A 16,668-nucleotide genomic window follows, 5' to 3' on the forward strand; every position below is an offset into this window, starting at 1 on the left:
CTTAACTCAGTATCCTCGTCTTTGAAAACATGGATATTCAATACCAGTACTTCTAGCATACTTCCCCATCTATTCAGTACGAACAACATTAATAGTGTTGATTCCCTGACACCCCTCAATCATGCAAACGCCTACTTAACATCCTTAATTTTTTTTACCACATCGTATGACCTATTTTTATCAATAACTTATTTCTCTCTCTGAGTGTTTATGTCAATAATTAATTATTTTTTTTTGACATTAATAATATAAAGTAATGAAAACTTAGAAATTTGAGGAGTTGAAGAAGCATCTTATCTCGTATTGAAGAAAGAAAATTGAAATGTTGGTGAGCGCGATTGGAGAAAAAAAAGAAGTGGGTGTGCATGATACGTACCTATGCGTGTGTGATTTTGGGAATGAAATCAAATGGTGAGAATCTTGGAAACGATGAAGGAGAGGAATCCGAGGAAGATGAAAATGAAAAGGTAATCGACAAAGACAAAGAATGTGGTGGAGCCATGATTCCTCTTCGACCTGGATTTGGCCAAGGAACCGTTCAGTTCTTCGATCTTCGCCATTGCAGAGCAGAGACTTCGGATCTTCACCGATGCGACCCAACCCAACAGCTACGCCTAAGGACAATAATCCCACTAACATTTTTTATTCCCTTTTTATCATCATTTTTACTATTTTAATTAATCTATTACAGTTATACTTCTACACTACAATTTGTGTCTTAATACCACATTCAATTTTCAGAAAATTTAGCTACCCTCTCTCTCTCTCTCTCTTATATTTATTGTTAATACTTTTGTTATCGATTAAAAATTATAAATTTTAGTTAAATCTGCTATTAAATTACTTATTAAATAGTAAGATGTAGAACTTACAAAAATTTATAATTTTTAATAAATTTCAATCCATGTAAAATGAGTGTTAAAAAAATAAAATGTTGGAAAAGGTATTGTTTATGTGAACTAAATGCTAACACAGTAAAGTGTCTATCCTTTGCATGGATGCCTGAATGCTGATGTGGAATTATGACATTATGAAATTAATATTGATTAAAAATTTAAAGAAAAATGTATAACACAAAATTTTGGCGAAAAGCACAATAGTGTGGCTGTGACAAAAATGTTATTTGTAAAGGTTAGGTGAAGTGATATAAATCACGGTTTTTATTCTGTGATGAGATTTTCTAAACACGCTTCATGATGGAATTTATTCGTAAATAAAAAATTATACGTTTATTTATTATAAATTCATTTTCACTTTCTCAAAAGTAATTTTAAACAACGTTGATTAATTTAATTGGTGTTACAATAAGTCTTCAAATTTTAAAATCTTAAATCAAATTTTGAGTTTGATAAAAAAAATAAAATACCGGTATTTGAATTTAACCCGAATTAAATACATCACAGAAGAACTTAATCTTCTAAACTTATTTGTTAACTTGATAAACCATGTTTTGCAAAATCCTCAAATACAATTGATGAAGGGAAAATGAAACAAATTTTAAATTTATATTTTCCTCTGCTTGAAGTATATTCAAGTCAGTGTTACGAATATATATGTAAAAGCAAATAATCTATTGATGGCCGGGGAAGGAGAAGCCTAAAAATACTCGAGGGCAGATAAAATTCCAAAGGGAATGTTGCGTAATTTTTCACATTTTCCAGCACTATATATTCTTTTTATACAGAATTGTGGATATATAAGGTAATCCAATACACCCCAAGAAAATGAACATAATTTAACTATAGTTCTTCTAAATGCATTTATATTATATATACAATCAACTATGTATCTGATCACTGAAACCTGAATAGTTGATCATATTCGGAAGGATGCTGTAAGTGTATATCCTGTATGAGTAGCAGATCACAACCCCGCTCCTCTAAGGTCGCTCAATTGGACCTTCAACTCATAGATTCTTCGAATTTTCAGTAAGGAACCAAAAGCTTTTGCGTGGTTGATTCTGTAACAACCATGAACCTAGATAGTTTTTTCCCTTGTTCTCAATTCGTTTATTCCTGGTAGTACACAAGTAAGAGACAATGAAAAGAAATAAAGGGTTATTAGCTCAATATATGAAGTAGAACATTGATGGAATACTCATCTAATTGGAACATAGACGAGGTACAGTGTATATAGTGTATTATTTTTAATCACAATTTGGATGAAAGATTTACCAAATCTTGCCCAACAAAAGAGAATTGTAGGCATGTAAAAGTGAACTGAATTATTTTTATAAAAAACTAACTGAACTATTTCTATAAAAAACCAAATTGAACTGTTTGAAAACCAACTGAAATATAAAATAGGAGCTATTTTTATAAAGGGGTAAAAATTCTCTTACTTTTAAACTTTCTATGTTTATCAATGCTAAAAAAAAACCTTTCAGATCAGCTCAGTTCAAATTTCAAAATACAATTTGGTTTGAATTTGAGAAAACAATTCGCTGAACTGAAAACACATTTCATTTATTCAGTTTGATTTACTCGAATAATTTTTCAGTTCAGTGTAGTTTAGACGATTTATTTTTCCAATTCAGTTCAATTTTCATATAGCTTAGTTCGTTTAACATTTTTGAACACCCAGTAAACATATCACAAACAGTAAAAATGAAAGTTAAAATGTGCTCAACAGTTTTTCTCTTCATTTCATGGTAAGGATCACAGCCCTTCCCAGGAACCTTAAAACAACCCAGCGGAAGAACATAGTCTACTAACCTTGGAACTTTTGCTTGAAGTGGATGACCTTGTTTCTGATGCTGCCTCAGATATTCGGGTTTCTGATTTCTCATTTGAATAGCTAAAAACAAAACAAGATTGTGTAGGGATGAGAATCCTGATGACAATTCAATGACTACATGTAACAAATTTTTAATGATATTTTGTAGTGTGCATCCATGCATAAAATGTCACGGTCAAACATCCATCCTTAAATGAGAATCATTCACATGATGGTATGAGATACTTCAGTATCCACACGTTTGGTATGGCAAAAATAGTCGTGCGTAATAATTTAATATGATATAACAAATGATCTTAGAAAACCTACGTTGAAAGTATTGTGACCCAGATGAGCTCCACACAGTCCACCCAAAGAAGCCTTTGTTCCACAGGAACCACACCATAAGTAATCAGATGCGCAAAAGGCCAAAGTTTCCACCCTGCCTGTGAAGCATATTAAAGATTTTAGTTGGTCCAAACAGAAGAAAGTTTTCTAATCAAATAATTACATGAGGATAAGAATATACAATTTATTCATCATACTATTCTTCATCCTCGAATTTCTAGTACTTAGTTGTGTTAACGGAATTCCTATCTGACCCCTTCCTTCCTTCAATTTTTAATTTTTCCTTTTTAGGTGCCTATAAGACCAAATGGACAATTTGTAACAAGGCCATTCCCACAGTGGACATATAGCAGGAACATCTGTTCACTTTGCTAAATGCATTGGGACTGAGCATATTTCAAAGCCTTCCATTAAGCACAGGTTTCAAACATAACTACAATACTACTCAGCTCATGAGCAGGAAATATGGGGCACATGCAATGCAGACTGCTCTGAAACTTGAAATAATTTGGTATGTAGAAATAAGGAAGGTTTGAGGACTAGTTACCAGAACAATTCAAGTAATTCATAGTTTAAGAACAAGACACAAAGATTATACCCAAGTTTTGAATGAGGATAGGATGGAGCTACCTGAAAATATGATTCCTAGGCTCACTCCAATTGTTACCTCTCTAACATATACCCAACACTATGACAGTTTAAGCATATACCATTATAAATTTGAGACTGAAGGTATGACATACTCCATGTAGATATAGCTCAATTTTTAGCTTGGTACAATTGTTACAATGTTTTTGATGCATCTCCATGACTTACAATGACACTAGATCCATATATGCAATGAGGCAAGTAATTACATTTTCAATTAACATCTGAAAACAGCATAAAGAAACAAATAAAATAGCTTCTTACAGTAAGCAGAGGAAAAAATGTTGACTTCAATTCACCATATATGTTCGTCAAAGATTCAAAACGCAACAAGCCCAAAACCACAAAGTAGATGCTGTTCCAAATTGCAGACCACACAGTTTGGTCAAAAGCAACTTTGGCAGGGACAACCCACCATTCTTGGAAAGGAAAAAGAGCCTGCGAAATCATGCAAAAATTTCAGCCATTCATAGAATATCACCAAATAGTTCCAACCCAAGCAGGCACAATAATCACCTCACAAATTTGGTAGTAATAGTGAGAAAGAGATCCATGGAGAGTAAACCCAGCAAGACCCGATCTGAGTAACCGTGCCCGATCAAACTCAAAAATAGGCTTTCCTTCATAGCACTGTATAGTTTGTTAGAAATAGCTCAAGTCCTGTTAAAACTCTATGTCCAAGATAACCATTTCATATTTTTGAGTGTCAAAAACAAACCTGAGCAATCCAGTCTCCTATTGAGTAGACAATCCCACTTATTGCCATTTTAGCTAAAACTGGGTTTGATTTCAGAGCTTGCTCATAGGCAATCCAATTGTGTTCAGGTATATACCTTAAAATCTCATAAAGTGTCCAACCCTGAATAATAAAATCCTAATTAGCTGTTAACTCCTTCCATGTACAATATACAGCAAATACACTTCATTCTAGCTAGTATTAAACATCTTCCTCTTGTTTCTTTATTATTATTAGTAGTAGTAGTCAAAAGAAACTTGTGTAACCAACAAGGACATGGCTATATATATTTTAACAATGTTTCACATACACAGATCATAGCCATATTAATAATAAAAAGAGCTTAATTTTGTATTGATAGGATAGGGTCATCTTTCAGCTAAATGTATACAAGTGAAAAGCAACAATTAACAATAAGATTGTGTTTGGACAGAGAAGAAAATAAGAAGTTAAAATGAATTAAACTTCTATCATATAGTTTACAAGTCTGTTTGGGTAAACTTCTCCAAAAGCACTTATAGGAGAAAAAATTAGGAATGAAAAATGAAATTAGCTTATGCATAAGCTAAATTATAGAAATTCTCTTGTATTGGCTAATTCAAAAACTTAATTTTAACTTATGCATATGTTAGTTTTAGCTTATAAAGAAGCTAATTACATTTTTCATTCTTAATTTTTTCTCCTATAAATGCTTTTGGATCCAAACAGGCCCTATGTATAAGTCAAAATCAACTTTTGAAGAAGCTAAATCACAGAAACATTTATTAACTAGTTGACACACAAACTATTTCTAACTTACAGAAAAAGTTAATCCATTATATCTTCGTATTCTATAAGTGGTTATCAAGAAATTTATCCAAATTACATAGCCTTTCTTTCTCCGTAGTCTATACTATAGTAACTAACAATCCTTAACTGTTTGAGATATATTACAGGGACAACCTTGCTCTAGATATAAGAATAATAAAGAAGAGGCAATGTTAATATTGAAATAGAAGATACTGACATGCCAATAGTCATGGTCAATGGTGAGCAATTTGGTGACAGCAAAAGTCCCAAATCCCAAAACGATGATGGCATTGACGGTGCTACTGCTGGTGAGGCGAGGAGGAAGCTCTGACTCTGTGTGGGGCTGGGAAGGATGAAACCCCTCACCTTCACGAAGACGGGTTCCTCTGTCTTGGGACACGGGAACTATTTCTCGATCCTCAGCGACGGAGGTGATGAAACGACGCCGTTTTTGGGGTCGGGAAGAGAGGGGAGGCAAGAGGGGCTTGGAAAGGTTTGGTGTGAGCACGGGGAGGACACAACAAAGAGAAGTAGCAGCAGCCATGACAGAGGGTCCGAGGATTGTGTTTGTGGATGTGTCGAATGCTGTGAATTTGAATTGGTTGAGTTTGTTGTGTTTGGGGCATCAACCTTTGCCTGCTGCTACATAGACGCTGTGCGTCTGTGTGAAACTACCAATACATGTCATCTCTTACGTGCCAGATCAACACACTCTTCTAATTTTTGGATTGGTTCTTTTTTTTCTTTCTTTTTCTTTACTTTAATTTTTATATACTGATATAGTAGATTACTTAATTAAAAATCGGCTTAAATATGATTTTAAAATAATTTTTAATTATTACTATATGGTAATTTATAAGTGAATGAGAATGAGAATGACAGAGAAAATTAGTGTATTTTAATAATGAAATAATTAAGGTATTAAAATGTTGTTAAAAAGTAATAAATTTAAATATATTTTTAATTTTTAAAATTTAGTCAAAAAAAAAATATTTAAGACAAAAATAATATGTAAAAAAAAAAAAAGGTGTTGTGCCGTATCGGAGTGTTCATCTTCATCCAATTCAACCACAACCGCAATCTCCCGCGTTGAAAATGTGCGAGAACAGAGGACACGTACTTTCACGTAAAAGCCGATGCGAGAACAAATGGAGTTTTCAGATCCAGATACTTCACGAATATGAATAAACTAATTTGATTTTACTAGTTCTAATGCCTAAAGACCTCGCAATTAAGATAAGTTTTAAATGCACTACGATTTTATTTAATTTTCAAGTAATTTGAAAATTGTGTTATTTAACTAAAGATTAAAGTTTCATGTATGTCTTAAACATAAAATTTTGTAATTGAAAGTACCACAAAGTGAAAAGAAAACATATACTCCTTAAAAAAAACTAGTTAACAATTAATAATATAGTAAAAGATAAATCAAATCTTAGCCAACATTATTCGTTTAATGAATTAGGCTTAGTCAACCTTTTACCAACCAATAGAAACACTTCAATATTAATAGATGAAACATTTGAGTTGTCCAAAATTTTACATAGACTAACATAAAAATTTTGTCCTTCAACATTATTTTTTGTATTCAGATCTCAAAGTTTAATTATTTTTTTTATTTTAGTCAAAGTGTTTTTTTTAACCTCAATGTTTTTCTCAATTAATTAGATTAATTTGATCAATCTAGTAGCTTGTGACAAAATATAAGAGATATCATTTCAATTAAAATTAACATTGTTAATACAAAAAATTAATTGAAAAGACTAATTTGACTGAATAAAAACTTTAATAGGCCATGATTAAACTTTTAAAATTTATAAAACTTATACGCTTAGTTTAAAGTTGACTAAAACAAATTGAGTTAGTTGATTACATGAATCTCCCTGTAATTACGTACTTAAATCTTGAGATTAAGTACTCATAAAATTTAATAAACTAATTAAGACAAGTTGAGTTTGTTGATATTGCATGAATTTCTTTACACTAGTGTGGTCAAAGTTCGAAGGTTATATACCCTCCTAACTCAAAACCAATTAAATATCATTTTGATCAAATATATACGAACCATTATGTCAATTATTATCTTATAACTTGGCCAAGAAAAAATTCCAATAATTTAATATCATGATTATATATATAGAGAGAGGAGAGATCCATTTACTCCAGGAGTAAGTTTACCTAAACTTATTTCATTCAATAATTCATGTTATACATCAAATTTTAACGATTCAGCTGTTGAATTTAAAGTTTTTAATGTATAAATCAAGTATGTAAATTGTTAAAAAATTTAAAAATCATCTAATACTTTATTTCATTAATTCAAATTGATGGATAATCATAAAATTATTTTATACATTGATTTGAATTAATAAAATGAAGTATCAAATGATTTTCAAAATTTTTTGCCAATACTTTGAAAAATATCTATAAAAAGTCAAGTTTTAATATACCGAGGCACAAATGTATAACCCCTCCTATGTATTAGATGAGGTAGGTTATTATTATATTGAATGTTAGTCTCCTAATTCATTGAATGATCTTCATATGGATCACCATAAAAAAAAATTAAAAAAAAATAAAAGTAAAGGATTAAAACTATTTTAGCCTTTAAGATAGTATCTCAAGGAGAATGCGGTAGACTATACAAGTTTTTAGAAAATTTAAGGTGGAAGTTGATGAGTCTAATATAATTAATGACACTTCCCAAACTTCACACTCTTCTATTTGGTCCGCACTCCACAATTCAACACTTCTATCTATTTTTTTTTTTTTTTTATCTCATTATGCGGTTGAGTTTTCCTTCTTATTGATACTTCATATTTCTACTAGTTTTGATATGTATATAGGTATTGGTTGATGGCATGGTCTGATCAGCAATCCACAATGATTCATTTGACGTGATTCCTTGTTAAATTTTACTTTGTTAATTTCTTAGACTTCATATATGTGTAAGCCGAGAGAGCATAGTGAGGGGACAAATAGAGGCAATTTGACACATTTAAGCATGACAATTTAACTCATCTGAACCCACCTCGAGTTGGATAGGGAAAACTCGTGTTTATTGAGTTTGAGTTTTTCCAATTGATAAAATCGAGGACAGGGGTGGGGACGAGGCGGGTATTGACATCCCCGTCCCCGTCCCGCTTAATAATATAATTAAAAAAAATATTTATATATATATATAAACCAAAATTAGAAATACTAATATGTAAAAATTTGTATTATCTTACTTTTCTTTTATTTTTTTAATTTTTTCATATTTATTAGAAATAAAATATTAAAAAAAAGAAGGTAAGAGCGAGGGCAGGGGCGGGGAAACCCGAATCCTGCCAAGAACAGGGGTGAATATCCAGATTTTACCCCTAACGAGTATCGAGGGCGGGGGCGAGGGCAATTTAAATCTACAGGGACGAGGGCGAGGAACATAAAATCCAGCCCCGCCTCGCCCGGTTGCCATGCCTAGACACATTGCTCTCAACTGAACTTCCAGTCTGATAAATAGCTTCTCCTTATTAAGTTTGAAGACTTTTACTTTCAAAGTGAAATAGAATATTTTTGAGCGTTATCTCATCATAATTCATAATGTATACGTATGTAGTCTAATTTGGACTTTGTACGTAATATATTAATTTGATTGTATAACATATTTCTGTAGGAAACCTTGGGAAACTTTATGAGAACATTGGCTTCAACAAACATATTGTATCAAGGGGGGTAGAGAAGTTGAGCTCCATGTCTATATGGCTACGCTTGTTAACTACATTCATTAATTAGTCTTGTTTTGCGGCTTTCATGGAGTTGTGTTGCCTCCTTTAATTAATTCATGTAGCGAACCTCATCTCATCTAGTGGGATAAGTTTTTGTAGTTCTTGTTGTTAATTAATATGTTGGAGAATCATTTTCAGTGCACTTAGCACTGCCAATAGCAACAAGAAAATTTACGATATCATTACTTGAAAACGTCGGGAGTTAGTTGAAGGAGCAAATTTATTTATTTGGTCATAACATCATCTCAACATATATTGGGATCAAAGAGAACGCTTCTAATGTTTCTATGTAATTTTTCCTAATTATCTTGGCAAGCTTATTGTTTTCTCATTTTTTTTTCCTGGAAGCTTTGTTAGATCATATATAGGAATGATGTCATTTTTGTAAAAGGAAAGGTAATATTACATTAGCATATACTCCTAAAGAGGAAGAGTTTTTCAAATTTTCGTGTAAAACTTTTGTCAAGAATCTTCAAGATATAACAGCTAAGAAATATGCTAATGTCAGAAGAAAGGCATCAAGAAATTAACAGCTATATATGATACAGACAGTATAGCATAACTCCCAATCCCGTCTAATCCAGTGTTAATTTAATTTGCACCCAAAAAAAATTGTTAATTAAAACCTTCTTAATAAAACTTGAAACCAGATTACAGAAGAAGCACCTTTTTAAGAAAAAAGATTTAGAAGCATATATAAGATGGAAAATCTTGTCCGTCAAAAGTGTTTGTTTCAAGGCATTGACAGACCTAGAAAATTTAGGCACTGACGGTAACTCATAAAAACTCGTAATGTTACATATAAATTTTTTCATTTTTTAAAATATAAATATGTATCAAAATTGTTCTTTATAAGATTTTATATCATTAAAACATTAAATGATTTTTAATTTTTAACATTCTCAAAAAATATCATTATTCATATAACATAAGTAACTAAGTAATAATTTATTCATTTATTTTTTATATAAAAATTTTAACTTTTTTTATTTTTAAAAAATAGTATAATATGGGTTGGGGTCAATTATTACCTTTTGGGGGCCAATATAACAATGATAGAAGTATTTGAGAGAACTTTTATACTTGAAATAAAATAACAATATGTTTGACCTTTTTATCAACATATGTAACATTTTTTGCTTTACAAAAATTTAATAATAAATATTTTTTAGTTAATAAAACGAAAGCTTAAATTTTAGTAGTCTTATTCTTGGGTCAATCTTGAAATATTTTAAAATAATTAATATATTAAATTTGACTTATTTTACAAAATAAAAATAAGAAAAATAATAAGAACACTTAATTTTTATTTTTATTTTTGTTTTAGCATAATAAGTAAGAATACTATTATAATATGTAAATACCAAAAAGTTAATGGTGGCATTTGCCCTTACACTTTTGGACCTGAATATCCGTCCCTATTTAAAGGTATGATTCTACATTTCTAAGAATTATATTGCTAGGAGTATTATTGTTTGAAATGTTATTCTTGAGATATTTATGAATGTGTGATAGGATTTTAACATTCTTAGGAATAATTTTAAAAATTAAATTAATTAAAAATTAAAATATAAATAAATTAAATGACTGATTTAAAATATAACTTTTCACATTTCTTGTGAGACCCGTCTCTTTTCCCTCTTTCAACACTCCTCTCATTTCCTTTTTCTCTTTCACTCTTGAGACTTTTCTCCCATTCTCCTTTCTTATTCAAAAATTTCATTGTGGTGACTGTGGTGATCTTAGGAGCTGAGTAAGTGCTGGAAGCTAGCTGAGGGTGTGGACTTCTCCTTCTCCGTCTCTCTTCTTCGTTCGTTTTTCTCTCCTCTTCTTCCAGGAGCTCGGATTTCTTCTCCTCCGAGATAAGGGAAGCTGGGTTTTTGCTGGATTGGTTGGAAATGAGTTTATAAACTCATGTGTGGTTGATTTTTAGTAGATGGATGAGTTGATTTGAGGCAAAATGTGTTTTCGGGTTTTCGAGGTTTTGGTGAAAATTTGGGGTTTTTATGTTTTCATGGTTGCATGTTGACAATGAAGTGACTTTTGAGTTGTTTGCTGAAAATGTGGTTCTTTGGATGGTTTGCATGTGCTTGGGCTGTTTGGTTTTGCAGGTTTTGGGAGAAAATTTTTGAAGTTTGAGGGTTGTTGTTTGATAGTACGCTGGGCGCAGTTCTTGGCGCCGGGCACGTGACCATCAGAGGGCTCTATTGGTCAAGCCCGCCGGGCGCAAGGTTGTGTGCGCCGGGCAAGCTTGAGAATGGAAGCCCCTGGATGGCTCACGCCGGGCGTGGTTGGACCGCGCTAGGCGCGATATCAGTTAGTGACTTAGCATTTTGGGGTTTTGGTATGGCGTTGGGCGTAATTACGTCTCGCTAGGCGTGGAGACTCCCTGGGAGTCTCTGCCAGGGGTGGCGCCGGGTACAATTGGTATTGCGCTGGGCGTGAGACCTTGGGGAGGTCTCTGCCTTACTTGCGCCGAGCGCGGGTTTGGTACACGGCGGGCGCAACTATGATTGTGTCGGGCGCAACTATGATTGCGCCGGGCGCAACTATGATTGCGCCGGGCGCGGATGTGTTCTTTCTTTAATATGCTGATACATGCTGATATATTGCTGATATATGTTGATATATGCTGAATTATGATGTTTAAGCTGTATTGTTGTAAAAGTTGAGTTGTGCCGTAGGTTGTATGTTGTTATTGCTACTATGTTGTGCTGTGTTGAATGCTAATATAAATTGTTGTAAGCCGTAAGTCTGAGCTGTTGTAGGCCGTAGGACTGAGCTGTTGTAGGCCGTAAGGCTGAGCTGTTATAGGAGATCTCCGAGATGATATGCGTGACGACACATTGTTTGTTTATTGTTGTTTTTGCTGAATGATGTGAGTTGTATATGTGATGTGTTGTAGGTTGATCTTGCTGAACTTGATGATGTGATGATAAGCTGCAGTTGTTTATAATTTCTGTAATTATATATATATGCTAATTCTTTTCACTAGCTTACCTTTGTTGTTTCCATGTGGTTTGGACTGCAATGATCATACTGTGTATGGGAGCGAAGCAGGGATAGGTTGGTGTATTGAGGCAGGTCTGCAGCTGGCAGATGGAGAGGATGTGTTTGTTATTTTTGGCTACTTAGTGTAGCTATTTTGATGTATTTTGTAAATTGATTTGAGCCCTAAGCTAGACATATGTGTATATACTTTATATTTATATATGTATGCTCTATTATGTGTGGTGTTGTTTATTGTGGAGCGACTAGGCGGGTCGTTACACACTTCTATGAGAATTTTTCCATCCTCTAGCATGACAATAGAAATGAATAATGAAATAATATTGTAGCTATTCTTTTTTTGGAATAAATAATACTCCTTTTAAATCTATATATATAAAAAATTAATTTCACACGGATTAAAAGAATTAATTAAATGTATTTAATTTTTACGATTTCATATAAAATATACACTGTATTTTTATAATATTTTTAATCACACATATAATAAATAATATATTTATTTATTATTTTAAGAGTATTTTTAGATTAAAAATATTAAATAAAATAGTTTTAATTGAAATTTACTTACAATTTAATCTAAAATATTTTTAAAAAATTTATTTATATATAAGCTAAAAAAATATCTTAAAATATTTTTCCAAAACTCTAAAGTAACATTAAAATATGATATTCTTTTTCATTATTTCACACCATAAGTTTTGGTGCTTAATTGAACTATAATTTTAATTAGTTTAACGTGACTATAAGAGCATTTCCACCACGGGATACTTGTGTTGTATTTTATACTTTTCAATACATGAAACAATTCAAATGAGTTATTTTTATTAGAAATGTCTTAGACAACTCTTATTGTATATACTCTTAAAGTAAGTGTGGAATAATGAAAAGGTGTGAGATAAAGAAAGGAAAATACTATATCATCCAAAAAGAGAAGTCAAAATTTCGTCCGAATAATTATTTTATAATAAATTTATTAAAAAATAATAATACCGTAGCGATGCTTATAAAGAAAAGGTACGTAAGTCGGAAAGAAAGTGACGTGCACGTGCAACGATAAGGATCTGTAGGTAGCCATGTTCCTCCCTAAGCATAAAGTAGGGATCCGGATCCTCTGACTTTGAGATATCAAAGTTATGGTAATTTAACACATCTCAATCGTTTGATTTGTAATAATAGATCAGATTGTGACACGTGTACAAAATATATTTTAATTTAAATGTACACGTGTCACAATTTGATCTACTATTATAAATCCAATGGTTTAAATGTGTAAAGTTACTCTAACTTTCCCTCTCCAAAGTCAGGGAATCTATTTCCATAAAGTAGAGGCCTAGAGCAGTAGTACATAATTATGTGGTTTTAATCTCATGCATATAATATAAATGCTAGAGAGTTTAGTCTAATCTGATTGCAACTAGACCTAGTCTTCTTTGTTTTTCTACAACTAAGTCCTCCCTACACATACGTATTAAACAAAATTAGTTATTTTTATTATATTTTATTAATTTTATAATATTTAAATAACATCTAAAATACGTATTAAATGTTATTTAAATTTTTATCCTATCAAGTATTTGTTTTATTTTTATCTACACATATACTATCTCCTAAAATTTCACCCATTTAAATACTATAGAATAATGCTTTTCATCTTCTCTTTTTCATATTTTTACGCTCTTTCTTCTCTATTCCCATTCTAAAAACTGAAAGTAATTTACTTACTTAAGTTGTTAACTAAGGCAAATTTTTGTTTTGAAATATAATTCTGTGGCTTCTGAAAATTATTGTGTTAAATAGAGACCTAGCGGGCATGCAAATGCTTTTAAAAAAAAAAAAAAAAAGAAGAAAGAAAGAGATATATTATAAGAAAAATAAAAGGTATAATAGTTGTTAACTTAGCTAAATATTTTATAAAAAAAAAACATGTATGAGAAAAATAAGAAGTATATAAAATTATGAAGAAACTAATAAGATAGAACTTCTACAAAATTAAATTATACATGATCTAGTTTTAACTTATGAAGAAATTTATTTTATTTATTTTATTTTTCTCTCTTAAAAATATTTATAGAGAAATTTATTTAAACAAACTCAAAGGTTAATCATTGTTCGTGAAAACTTCGTATATATATGATAGTTAAAAAAATAACTAATTATTCATTTATATTTTTCTCTGTATATAATATTTGAATCGAGTACAAATTTGAAATTTAGATCTATGTCATCAAATGAATGTATTATTTGTGTCCTTATTTACTCCTTTATGATGTGAATATATCGTTTTGATGATAGTGTGGGGCTATATACCCAAGTTTTTCCTTTTGGATTACGAGGGAAAAAAAATAATGAATTTAGGCCAAACTTAAAATATTGCGACACACTGAAAATTCCATGTGTAATCCAAATTCATTCAAATCAACTGATTTATATAGAATTTTTCTATTTGAGAAAAAAAAACATAATTATTAGAATTGGATAAAACTATTTGGTCAGTCTAACCAAAAACTAGTTATGAAATCCACTCAATCAACTCTTAAAACCGGTTAAACCGTTTAAAATTAGGCAAACTAATCATAATCAGTTCAATGGAAATTTTTTAATTAACATTTTTAACATTATGATGATTAATATAATTCTGGGTCTAATAATATGATGATAGATGGTTATATCAAGTATATTAATTTAATTTCCTTACACAGATATTAATGGATTTTTGTTTTGTTTTGTTAGAGTTTGAAATAGGAAAGATGGGAAGACTACTCATTTGCAAGGTCAAGAAAGTCCACTAATAACAATACTTTAGAGTATATATAATATATATATATATATATATATATATATATATATATATATTAATTATGGTATTCATAATATCTATCGAAAGTAAAACTATAAATCTAATAATTAAATTCAAGTCACACTTAATGCAAGTGAAAGTCTCAAACAAAAATATCTACTCATATTAACAACCGTTAATGAATATTATTAAGTGTTGTTGAACTTATAAATGTTAGTATTATAATATATTTGATTTATTGCTATGTTTAATATTAAATATTATATATTATGAGTTATAAATAACGAAAAATATAAATGTAATTCAGTTTTAATATTATAAAAATATAAATATTATCTTATTTTCATATTATTTAGTAAAATATATTAAAACTTAAAATAATAATATTTCATTTTTTGACAAGATAATAATAATAATATTTCATTATTATTAGTTCTATCATAATTTAATACCATTAAATCTACATCCTGCTTGCACCATGTTTCTTTTAAAACTGATTTACAAACACCCTGAATTATTCTTGGAAAGAAAAATAAAGAAACCATTACAAATTTACAAACCACCTCCAATGTCAAAGTTTTTAATTAAATTAAAACATATTTTCACTGGGAATAATGTGATATACGTATATTAATTAATACAATAATGAGTAGATTATACTAATTAACATCCAAAGTTTGCAACATTGGACACAATCCATTACTTTTTAATGTTTGCGATAAGAACTTTCTTCTCATATGTTTTTCAAACAATATATTTACGATAGCAAAGTCGAGTTACAGGCTATTATATTAATACGTCCCTATAAAATTAATTTTAGACATCGTCATATCTATCATATTTGCTTATGTATCAACTATTTTTCATTCTTTAATATTTTCATGTAAACTTTAGAATTAATAGATATCTCACTCTTATTTCATAATTACCTCTATAAATTTAACTTCTTATTACTCTTGTACATAAATATATTTTTTTCTATCTAGTTGTTTATCCATTTCCTTTCGCCGGCCATTTCATTTGCATAGAAGGAAGATAATTCATAAAAGAAGTCAAAGAAATTGTCATGAAAGCAAAATACAATTTATTTAAGAAGTAAAAAAAATTGTCATAGATGCAAAATACGATCTTAGTCTAAAAATTCCAAAACATCAATTAATAAAAGAGAGAAAAGTTGAAGGGATAACAAGTGTTATTATTTTTCTCATATTTTTCATTTTCTCCATTTTGTATTCTAAACTGCAATTCTCATCTTATGCTGTAAGAGAAAAAAACTAAAGGGATAACATGTATTATTGTTTTTCTCTAAATTTTTTTCCTTTCCTTTTTAACTCTGAACCGCAATTCTCATAAAAATATTAAAGGTAATTTTCATTATTTTTATTATTTCAAAAAATCCTAAATCCTAAATTACAATTCTCATCTATTGTCATAACCTTAATCTTTCTCGTACTCAGACGATATTAATTTTCCTTTTCTCATAAATAATCTAAATTGCAGTTCTCTTCTTCATAATTCTTATAAGAAATTAAAAGTAAATTTTATTATTTTATATTTCAAAAAATTAAATCATAAAAAATGATATTCTTTCTCCTTTCTCGTTATTCTCTTATTTGTTTTTTTTATTTGCTATTTCAACCATCATAAAAATGACCAATTTAAATGATTTAAAAGTTAAAGAGGGAGGAAAGAATCATTATTTAACACTTATATTTATCTACTATATTACAAAAATAATTAGTGATATGTTAACAAATTATTTATATTTTTTATACATAAATTATGTATTGTTTTTTTTATAAGTATTATATTAAAACTTATCATTTAAAATTTGTGGTGAAATTATAATATTTGTA

At 30.0% G+C, this 16,668-nt stretch overlaps 1 protein-coding gene across 1 annotated transcript; it reads right to left on the minus strand.

Annotated features, from left to right (window-relative positions):
* Positions 1-1,622: 1,622 nt before the first annotated feature.
* LOC109810333 (protein SYM1) lies at positions 1,623-5,925 on the minus strand. The gene is made up of 7 exons (XM_020373764.3): positions 5,454-5,925; positions 4,430-4,570; positions 4,228-4,341; positions 3,976-4,149; positions 3,046-3,161; positions 2,715-2,796; positions 1,623-2,015 (listed from the first exon to the last, which is right to left on the minus strand). The coding sequence occupies exons 1-7, from the start codon at positions 5,778-5,780 to the stop codon at positions 2,010-2,012; spliced, it is 960 nt and encodes a 319-aa protein (XP_020229353.1). The 5' UTR covers positions 5,781-5,925; the 3' UTR covers positions 1,623-2,009.
* Between the last annotated feature and the right edge of the window lie 10,743 nt (positions 5,926-16,668).

This window comes from Cajanus cajan, chromosome 10, assembly GCF_000230855.2.
Source record: "Cajanus cajan strain Asha chromosome 10, NIPB_CcT2T_4, whole genome shotgun sequence".
Classification (NCBI taxonomy): Eukaryota; Viridiplantae; Streptophyta; class Magnoliopsida; order Fabales; family Fabaceae; genus Cajanus; species Cajanus cajan.

What these genes read in the sequence shown, in the direction of transcription:
- LOC109810333 (XM_020373764.3), bottom strand. Translation starts at nt 5,780, where the DNA reads ATGGCTGCTGCTACTTCTCTTTGTTGTGTCCTCCCCGTGCTCACACCA. An exon ending in TAGGAGACTGGATTGCTCAG is followed by an intron (nt 4,342 to 4,429) that starts GTTTGTTTTTGA and finishes CAAACTATACAG; the next exon opens with TGCTATGAAGGAAAGCCTAT. An exon ending in TGGGTCACAATACTTTCAAC is followed by an intron (nt 2,797 to 3,045) that starts GTAGGTTTTCTA and finishes TTTTGTTTTTAG; the next exon opens with CTATTCAAATGAGAAATCAG.